Below are 10701 nucleotides of genomic sequence, written 5' to 3' on the forward strand. Positions count from 1 at the left end.
TATGTTTTGAAAGACAGTAGGGAGGACAAAATGTAGAGAAGGGGGTGGGTCCAGGTGGGTCATCTAGGAAGTGACATTTAGATGAAGCCTTGAAGGATAATTTGTGAGGTGAAGAGGAGAAAGAGGGGAAGGGACCTCTGTGCAAGGGAACAATGGTGCAGACACCCTGAGGAGGAACAAACTTAGTGTGTTTAAGGAACTAAAACTAGGTCACGGAGGGCCTTGGGGCCCTGATAGGGAGTTGGAGTACTTTTTCAGATATAATGGGAAACCCCTGGGAAGGGGCTGTCAGAGTATATTTTTGAAAGGCCACTCAGGCTGGCAAGGACACATGAATTGCAGGTTTGTGGTTGGTGTATTTGTCAGGTGCCAGCCAAGGCTACTGCTTGCTAAGTGCTGAGTACGCGTCATTCGTCCCTCCCTGGAGTTAAAGGGGCGGAGGGGAATTGAGAGACTGAGAGGCCAGAACCTGCAGGGATGTGAGCCCAAAGGGGTGTGGGGGGAGCCCCAGAGACTTGGGAGCCCCGACTTACTGGCTGAGCTTGAGCCAGTTCCTGCCTCGTGCCAAGTCTCATGGCTGCGAGCATCTGTCTGAACTCAGGGGATGGGGCTTAGATCTCACCTGGCCTGAGGCCCCACGCTGAACTGGGCTTGGCTGGACTCTCTACACAGAACAAGAATAATTACTACTATTTTTTTGTTTACATTTTAATGGAGCAGTTGTTAAAACTACTTTAGTAAATAAAAGAGAGCAGAATAGTGAACCTTCATGTTCCCGTCAGCTCCCAAACCCATCAACCAATCTAACCCCATACATGCCCTTATTTTTTGAAGTAAAACCCAGATATCATATGATTTCATTTGTAAAAATTTCTCAATGTTTGGTTTGTCTCTAACGGTAAGAACTTCTTTTTTTGTATATATCCACAATACCTGCATATTACTTAAAGATAATTCATCATAACTCCTTAGTAACATCAAATAACCAATGGTCACGTTTCCATTTGTCTCGTGAATGCCGTAATTTTTTTTATTTACAACTTTATTCTTTAATCAAGATCCAAATATGGTTCCTACATTGCAACTGGTTGATAATATCTCTTAAGTTTCTTTTTTGAAAATTTTGGTGTTGGCCTTGAGAATATACACAGCAAAACATAACACCAATTCAACCATTTCTACATGTACAATTCAGGTGACATTGATTGTATTCGAGTTGTGTAACAATTCTTACCCTCCTTTTCTTAGTTGCTCCTCTGTCATTGACATCAACTCACTGTCCCCTAAAGTTCCTATCTAATCTCTCAAGTTGCTTTTGTCACTTTGATCTCATATCGTTTTTAAAAAAGCCTAATGCTCAGTGTAGACATTTTTTACTAGTTAAGCTACACCATTGCTTGGTTTTAAGGAGACTTCAGGGTATATTTTTGGTTCAAGTTTTAAAGATGATCTCAGGGCAGTAGTTTCAGGGGTTCATCCAGCCTCTCAGATCTCTTAATATGTTCTGTCCCCCCTTTTTTTCTTTGCAATTTATTTGTTGAAGAAATTGGGTTGTTTGTCCTGTAGTCTCCTGGTTTGGATTTTGTTGATTATGTCCCTCTGGTGTCATTTAATAGCGTGTTGCCACCACATTTGAGGGTTTCCTTTGCTGGATCCTGAGCAAATTGAGGTATGAGGCCAAGGAGTGGCAAGTGGAGAACCAGAGTACCAGCTCTGTTACTGATAAAGGCCAAGTGGGAGGACGTAGCTTAGTGTGAGGGGTTTGGGGCCTGCAGGTGAGGCCCTGGGTGGCCTTGCCCATCATCACGGGCATCTCAGGTCAGGCGTAGCAGAGCCTGTGCTGGCTCGAGGGATGAGCTGAGCATGCCCAGTTTATGTTCCCCAAGCTCACCAAGCAGATTAGGCTACCTTCTCCCCAAGATGGGGTCGAGTGAGGGTGGAGAGGCCAGAGGACCCACTACCACCTGGAATGAAATGTAAGGAATGGGGACAGAGTGGTCCCCTCAACCCTTGTTCTTGATGGATGCTGTTGAGTCGATTCTGACTCACAGAGACCCCATGTGACAGAGTAGAACTGCCCCATAGGGTTTTCTAGGCTGTAATTTTTATGGAAGCAGATTGCCAGGCCTTTCTCCTGCAGAACTGCTTGGTGGGTTCAAACAGCCAACCTCTTGGTTAGCAGCCAAATACTTAATTGTAGTGCCACCAAGGCTCCTTACTAGATGCCAAGGGCTTTATCCTCATCACCGTCACAACCCTTTGAGGTTGTTCCTTCAGTATCCCCACTTACAGAGAAGGAAACTGAGGCTCGGAGGGGTATAATGACTTGTTCAAGATCCCCTCACTAAGAAATGGCAGACCTAGGTTCAAACCTAGGCTTACTGCCTTGCCCCAAATGGGAAAATCATCCAGATGGGGGGAACTGTGCTCAGCCTGGCAAGACTGCAGTTCAGCCGGCACACCCCAGTACAGTAAGTTGGTAAATGGCTGCTGGCCCAGCCCAGGGGAGCCCCCGGTGGGCACCACTGAAGGGCCAGCATGCTATGGGCTCAGACTCCAGAAAGTAAGCCCGCATCCCTGGAGCGGTATCTACACTCCGCCGGCTGGCCCTCCTACCAAGGATCCCTCTAGTGCCACTTGTGGAACTGCATCCTTTAGTGCCTTCCCTAAAAAAAAAAAAAAAAAAACCATTGCGGCCCTGTAGATTCCGACTCCTGGCGACACCATGTATGTCACAGTAGAACTGTGTTCCATAGGGTTTTCAGTGGCTGTAATCTTACGGAAGTAGATCACCAGGCCTTTCTCCCCAGGCACCCCTGGGTGAGTTTGAACCAACAACGTTGCAGATAGTTAGTTGTCATCGAGTCAGTTCTGACTCACAGCTACCCCATGTGCATGTGTGCAGAGTAAAACTGCTCCATAGGGCTTTCAAGGCTGTGACCTTTAGGAGACTGACATACCTGTCTTCCGAGGTGCTCCTATGTGGGTATGAACCACCAACCTTCCAGCTAGTAGCTGAGTGCAAACCGTTTATACCACCCAGGGACCACATGGTCTAAATTTCTCCTTTGCCCACAGGAGACCTACCTGATGAAGCACATGTCCAAACACACGGTGGTGGAGCACCTGGTGAGTCATCACTCACCCCAGAGGACGGAGTCCCCCGGCATCCCAGTGCGGATCTCTCTCATCTGAGCCGACCGAGGCGCTGCCCCACCTGGTCCGGCCCGCTGGAAGACACAGACCCGGCAGCACCAGGCCCCAGCTCCCTCCAGGGGCCTCCAGGAACAGCCGACAGCCGAGAGCTCTCACAACCTTCCCGACCTTTCAGGCAGCCTGGGTGGTAGAAGCCCTACCCGGTCCGGCTCCGGGGCGGTCAGGCCAACCTCAAGATTCTGGACTGTTTTGGTGGCATCCAAAGACGATCTCAGAGCACTTTGAATCTCTCTGTTGAGTTTTCTTTTTTGTTCCCCACCCTTCACTTTCTTCACGGCCTTTTTTTTTTTTTTAAGTTTTGGAAATAACAAAAAAAAGATATTTATTGGCCAAGACGTTGGTGCTGCTAAGACCGAGAAATTAAAAGAATCGGACAGATGGACACAGAGAACCAGAGGGCAGCGTGGGACCTTCTCCTGCCACATGGCCTCAAGTCTTGAGGGAAGGCTCAGGCCTATGTTTCTGGACTGCATAGGGGATCCCCAGGTGGGAGGGGGCAGGAAGAAGCTGGAGTGAGCTCCTCACCCCAGGTGCCCAGCTAGCACCTCTCCAGCTGTGCCCTGGGCATTGCTGAGCAGAGGGATGAAGCAACTACCAGAGCCCAGGCTCCAAGAGGAGGAAACCAGAGAGGGGCCAGGAGATCTGCAGGACCAAAGGGTGCAGTGATGGGCTGGGCTGGGCAGCAGGCCCAGGGAAGTGGGGTGGGGGTGGGCTGGGTGAGACCTGGCCCCTCGCTGCCCTGAAGACCACCCCAGTCTACCTCGGTGCTGGCCAGGAAACCTATCGGCTACCTCTCCCGCCATCCCAGATTGTGCAGGGGGACAAGGAGGGAGTGGGCCTAGGGCTAGAACCCCGCCTCCAGAATTTCCTCCAGTTGGGGGCAGTGCCCAGGGCGGGGTTATTAGTCTTCCCTGCTATGGAGGAGGAGATCCCCAGCCCAGGCCCTAGACCCCTCGGCAGGGAAGGGATCCTCGGGAAGGAGGGTCCCAGGAGCAGACCCTACCCCCAGCCCCCACAGACACACCCCAATCTGAAAGCCATGCGTGTCCATGTATATAGGAACCATGTACAGAGCCCGGAGAAGCTCCCCCACATCGCCCCAGGAAAAAAAAAAAAAAAAAAAAAGGAAGCTAGACAGAAACTCATCTATATATTCTGTATCTGGAGTTCCGTTTTGAATATTAACTGTGTTATTTTTATACACTTTTAAGCCTTAACTCGCCATTGATTTACCAGTTTAACGTTTCCTGGGGTTTCTTTTCCCATGGGGTTCTCTGCCCCCACCCCACCCCCTTTGTTTGACTTGCGTTGTCTGATACTCAGTATTGTAGCTTTTCGTCCGCATGTTACTACCCTGTAAATATGCTGTTATACATACTGTTAACACCTGTTTGCTTTTTTCTATGGGACCTCCAGGCCACCATGTTTAGAACTAGTTACCTTATTAAAAAAGAGAAAACAGTCTGTTGGCTTCTCAGTCTGCATATTGGTGGCAGGGAGGTGAGGGCAGGTGCCCCTGAGACACGTCAGGAAAGAAGTTTGCATTATATTTTAAGAAGGGGGTAGGGAGCAAAATAAAAATCAAATGTAGGGGGAAAACACTAAAGGGGGCAAGAAACAAAGGAATTACAAACCCTCTGCTCTTTGTATTTCTCTGTTGTGAATAAACTGTACCTGCACCCGGGTGGCGGTAGTGTGTGGCGTGCTCTGTGTGAGGGCGGGGCTGGGGGGCACCTTTCCACTGCTCCTCTCCCCTCCCCCGCCCCCCCAGGCTTGGGGAAGGAAGGGGATGATCCCTTATTGTAGGCCTGTGGCTGAGTTGAGTGCTTTATGCTCATTGAACAACTTTCCTGTGAAGTGGGCAGCAAACCAAGGAGGGGGTTTATTGTCAGGGATCATGCTGCAATTAAGTGATAGAAACATACATCTAACCCTGATCTGTCTGGTTCTGAAACCTTTTCAGATGTGCTGGGCCCTCCAATGAGGTTTGCTTCCCCTGTTCCCAGGGGCAGCTACGTCCAGTTACCCCCAGCCCCCTTGGGGATCCATAATGAGTACCCTGAATTGTGAAAGTTATTCCAGTGATTGGGGGCCCTCAAGAAGCCCCATAGTTTCCCCATACAGGTCAGTGTTTTATTGCTTGAGCGGGAAATGCAGGAATGAATTTGACAGTCTATCAGGGCTGGCCCTGTGCTAGGTGTGAGGGAGGGAGACAGCATAACTCAGGATGAATTTTCAAGGAGCTCACCGTCAGGGAGTTCACTTCCTTCTCTGATCCTCACAGTCCTTGTTTGTCCAGACCTGGTTGCAAGTGATGGAAAGCCCAATCCAAATGGGGATTTATGGGCTCATGAACAGGATAGTGCAGGGGTCAGGCCAGGACTCAAATAATGTCTCTCCAGCTCTCCACCTGGTTCTGTACTTGGAGTCAGAGTCATCCTTGCACGTCTGTGGAGCTCCAGCCTCATAGGTCCAGCAGCAGGGAAGCCTCTGCCTCGAAGAAGCCCCAGCAAAAGTCAAGTTGGGTCTTGTTGGTTCTGTTTGGATCAGATACCATCATTGAACCAATTACTGTACGCAGGAAAAGGTGATTGGCTTAGGTCTAGGGCCCATGCTCTAAGCCTGGAGCAGATGGTGAAGCCCTCATCTTAAGTATATCTCCAAGAGAAAACCAAGGTGTGTTACCATCAGAAGGGGGAATGGATATCAGGTACCCAAGAATCAGCATGTTTTGAGTAATCTCACCGGCCTTTATATCTGGCTTTGAAATTGGCCTCCCGTAATCCCTTGTGCCATAAAGGGATGGGTTCTAGCAGCCATATTTATGCCCAGCCACAGCTGACTGGCCACGGCAGGACACCTGACCCAGAGGGACTCAATCTGCGGACAGCCAGTGGTGTGCCATAGCTGGCTGCAGCTCCTGATAGCAGATCCTACACATCTCTTCACAGCTCCACATTCAGTGGCTAAATCATCCATGGTGGGACTACACCACTGAAATTGGCAAACACTACAAATCAGGATTTTCTTTTTCCTCAAATAGCCAGTTAGCTAGTTGCTTGATTTACCACACAAATGGTTAAACGCTCAATTACTAACAGTAGCAGTTTGAACCCACCCAGAGGCACCTTGAAAGAAAGGCCTGGCGATCTTCCAGAAGATCACAGCCTTGAAAACCCTGTGGAGCTGCAGTTCTCCTCCAACACATTTGGAGTCACCAGGAGTTGGACTTGACTCAGTGGCAACTGGCTCAACATTTACCAGCACACCACTGAAAGGAACTGACTCTCCCTTTCCACAAATTAGGAACCAGTCAGTCCTAAGCATTAGATTTGTATGATTCATTTAACCCTCACATCAACTGTTAAGGAATTGTGTCCCCCAAAAAGATGTGTTGAAGTCCTAATCCCTGTACTTGTGAATGTGACTGTTATCCAGTGCTGCTATAACAGAAATACCACAAGTGGATGGTTTCAACAAACAGAAGTTTATTCTCTCAGTCTGGTAGGCTAGAAGTCCAAATTCAGGGCATTAGCTCCAGGCGAAGGCCTTCTCTGTCGGCTCTGGAGGAAGGTCCTTGTCATCATCTTCCCCTGGACTAGGAGCTTCTCAGAGCAGGAACCTTGGGTCCAAAGGACACACTCTGCTCCCAGTGCTGCTTTCTTGGTGGTATGAGGTCCCTGTGTCTTTCTGCTTGCTTCTCTCTTTTATGTCTCAAAAAAGATTGGTTTAAGATACAATCTAATCTTGTAGATTGAGTCCTGCCTCGTTAACATAACTGCCACTAACCCCATCTCATTTAACAACATAGAGATAGGATTTATCACACATAGGAAAATCTCATCAGATGACAAAATGGTAGACAATCACACAATACTGGGAATCATGGCCTAGCCAAGTTGACAGATATTTTGGGGGGGACACAATTCAATCCATGACAGTGACCTAGTTTGGAAATAGGGTATTTGAAGATATTATTAGTTAGGTTAACATGAGGTCATTTCACAGATTAGGAACGAATCAGTTAGGAGATGGGAAACCCTGGAGGCTGGAGGCTGGAGTGGCTGTGTTGGGCCAGACATAAACAGAATGATATAGGAGGCGGAGAGAAGCAGAGATGGACAGCTGGCGGAAACTTCAGTTCCTGACTTTCAGTCTCCATCCTCTGGCCAGGTTAAACTTGCTGTTTTATTCTGACATCCAGGAATTTAAGTTGCTAGTGGTGCAACTTAACCTTTCTGTGCCTGATTTCCTCATCCATAAGATGGGGGAAATAATGAATTTACAAGGTGGATGCATTAGTTTCCTAGGGCTTCCATAACAAAGTACTATTCTCACAATGACCCTATAGGACATAGTAGAACCCTAGGGTTTGCAAGGAGCTGCTGGTGGATTCCAACTGCTGACCTTTCGATTAGCAGCCATATCTCTTAACCACTATGCCACCAGGGCTCAGTTTCATACTTAAGCATAGAGATTTAACACAATTAATAGTTTTTTATTATTTCATCAATACATATTTAAGTGCAACTGGTATGTTTGTTTATTTTTTTTATATATTTACTGTTTGTGCCTGGCAGTGAAGACTACAACGACTACTAGTATAGTTTGGAGTCACTGCCTTGATTCCTGCTAAGAGTTCAGCTGTCTTACCCGCCATTGCTTTCGCACCATCAGTGCAAATGGCAACAGTGAAAAAGGCAGATAGCATCTTAGTGTTGTTACAAAAATAGTTTTAACTTCACAGATCACCTGGAAAAGTCTTGAGGACCCTCAGGAGTCCGCAGACCACACTTTGAGAGCTGCCGATCTAATGCTTTATTCATCAGTCAACAAATACTTATTTATCAAGTGCCTACCATGTCCCAGGCCTGTTTCAGGTATTCAGTATACTAGATACCCAAGGCCTCTGCTCTCATAGAGCCAAAAATTCTTGTAGAGAGAAGCAGAAAATTAACAGATAAATGAACAAGATAATTTCAGCTACAGAAAAGTGCCATGAAGAAAATAAAACAGAGTAATTTAATGGAGAGTGGCTTAGAGTAACTAACTTACCCTCACCATTCACTAGTATCCACTAGTCTCTAGTGGCTATTTAAATTTTAATCAATTAAGTAAAATAATTCAGTTTCTTAGTCACACTAGCCACATTTTTCAAGTGCTCAGTAACCACATGAAGTTAGTGACTACTGTATTGGACAGTTGAGCCTGGGTGGCCCAGTGTTTTAGACCTTGACTATTAACCAAAAGGCAGGCAGTTCGAATCCACCAGTTGCTCCTTCGAAACCCTATGAGGTCGTTCTACTCTGTCCTGTAGGATCACTATGTGTTGGAATCGACTCAACGGTAATGGGTTTCGTTTTTTTGTATTGAATAGTGCAGATATAGAACCTCTCCATCATTACAGAAAGTTTTATTGGACAGTGCTGATTTAGACCACGTGATGAAGAAAACCTCACTGAAGATTTGGGAACTGAGAATTGAAGGTGGAGGAAACAGCAAGAAGGACAAGGAAGGATACTGGAGTGTCGTTCACATGGATGAGCAGGACTTTAGGATAGACTGCTGGACAGAGAACCAGAAACCCAAATCCTGGATAGATGGAGGAGAGTGGCAGGGAGGGGGTTCAATGAAGGTGATGAGGAGGGTGGAGGAGTAGAGCTGGGAGGCAGAAAACTCAGAGGAGGAGTTCATTTGGCAAAGAAAATCCTACATGCACATAGAACGTGAACGGTGGTTATCTGCGGGGTTAGAAAGGATTATAGGTGATTCTAATTTCCTTTTTTTTTTTAATTTTTATTGTGCTTTAAGTGAAAGTTTACAAATGAAGTTAGTATCTCACACAAAAACTTATATACATCTTGCTACATACTCCCAGTTGCTCCCCCCCTAATGAGACAACCCTCTCCCTGCTTCCGCTCTCTCTTTTCGTGTCCATTTTGTCAGCTTCTAACCCCTTCTACCCTCTCATATCCCTTCCAGGGAGGAGGTGCCAACATAGTCTCAAGTGTCCACCTGATCCAAGAAGCTCACTCCTCACCAGCATCCCTCTCCAACCATTGTCCAGTCCAATCCCTGTTTGAGGAGTTGGCTTTGGGGATGGTTCCTGTCCTGGGCCACCAGAAGGTCTGGAGGCCATGACCACTGGGGTCCTTCTAGTCTCAGTCAGACCACTACGTCTGGTCTTCTTATGAGAATTTGGGGTCTGCATCCCACTGCTCTCCTGCTCCCTAAGGGGTTCTCTGTTGTGTTCCCTGTCAGGGCAGTCATTGGTTGTAGCTGGGCACCATCTAGTTCTTCTGGTCTCAGGATGATGTAGTCGCTGGTTCATGTGGCCCTTTCTGTCTCTTGGGCATGTAATTACCTTGTGTCCTTGGTGTTCTTCATTTTCCTTTGATCCAGGTGGGTTGAGACCAACTGATGCATCTTAGATGGCCACTTGCTAGCGTTTAAGATCCCAGACGCCTCTCTCCAAGGTGGGATGTAGAATATTTTAATAGATTTTATTATGCCAATTGACTTAGATGTCCCCTGAAACCACGGTCCCCAAACCCCCACTCCTGGTACGCTGGCCTAGGAAGCATTCAGTTTATTCCGGAAACTGCTTTTCATTTAGTCCAGTTGTGCTGACCTCACCTGTATTGTGTGTTGTCTTTCTCCTCACCTAAAGTAGTTCTAAAAAAAAAAAAAAAAAGTAGTTCTTATCTACTATCTAATTAGTCAATACCCCTTCCCCCTCCCTCCCCCCTCTTGTTCTAATTTCCTTTTTATACTTTTTCTGTTTTTTGCCTGAAGTTTTCTACTGTGAACTTATTTTTTTCAGGGTTTTTTAAAAATAAATGTAAAAGATAGACAAGGCAGGGCCAAGGCGGTGGAGTAGCCAGATGCTTCCGGTGGTCCCTCTTACAATAAAGACCCGAAAAAACAAGTGAATCGATTATATATGACAATCTAGTAGCCCTGAATGTCAAAGGCAAAGCTGAGGAATTAGACTGAGTGGCAGGGGAAGGAAGAGATGGTTCAGAAGTAGTGAGGAGTTACCAGACCTGACCTGGCAGGAATTTGCACACGGCAGGTCAGATCAGCTAATAAGTGCAGTGAGGCGAGCAGTGGCGTTTGGGATTGTTTTCCACATCGGGAGAGACTGAGCGGCGGAGAGTCTGCTCAACCCTCCAGAACCAGTGAGAAGCGGCCTTTCAAGCAGGATAAGTACCTGAGTCTAACCTACTGAGCTGATCAAAAAACACCCTGTTTGGAGGCAGAGCCAAGATGGCGGAATGGACAGATGCTTCTGGTGAGCCCTCTTTACAACAAAGACCCAAAAAAACAAGTGAAACAAGTATATTTGTGACAAGCTGGGAGGCCTGAGCTTCAAAGGCAAGCTTGGAAAATGAACTGAGGGGAAGGGGGAGGAAGAGACCCTTCAGAAGTGGAGAGAAATTACCTGACCTGAATCTCAGGGAGCTCTCAGGCACCATTCTCGGA

At 47.2% G+C, this 10701-nt stretch overlaps 1 protein-coding gene across 4 annotated transcripts in view; it reads left to right on the plus strand.

Annotated features, from left to right (window-relative positions):
• ZNF362 (zinc finger protein 362) overlaps positions 1-3509 on the plus strand; it is a 45958-nt gene extending 42449 nt beyond the window's left edge. For all 4 annotated transcript variants that reach the window (XM_049878675.1, XM_049878677.1, XM_049878678.1 and 1 more), the window contains one exon: positions 3079-3509. In XM_049878675.1, the coding sequence (XP_049734632.1) occupies positions 3079-3195 (117 nt within the window). In that variant the 3' untranslated portion in view covers positions 3196-3509. The remainder of the gene's footprint in view (positions 1-3078) is intronic.
• The last annotated feature ends 7192 nt before the right edge of the window (positions 3510-10701 follow it).

Source organism: Elephas maximus, chromosome 3, assembly GCF_024166365.1.
Source record: "Elephas maximus indicus isolate mEleMax1 chromosome 3, mEleMax1 primary haplotype, whole genome shotgun sequence".
Classification (NCBI taxonomy): domain Eukaryota; kingdom Metazoa; phylum Chordata; class Mammalia; order Proboscidea; family Elephantidae; genus Elephas; species Elephas maximus.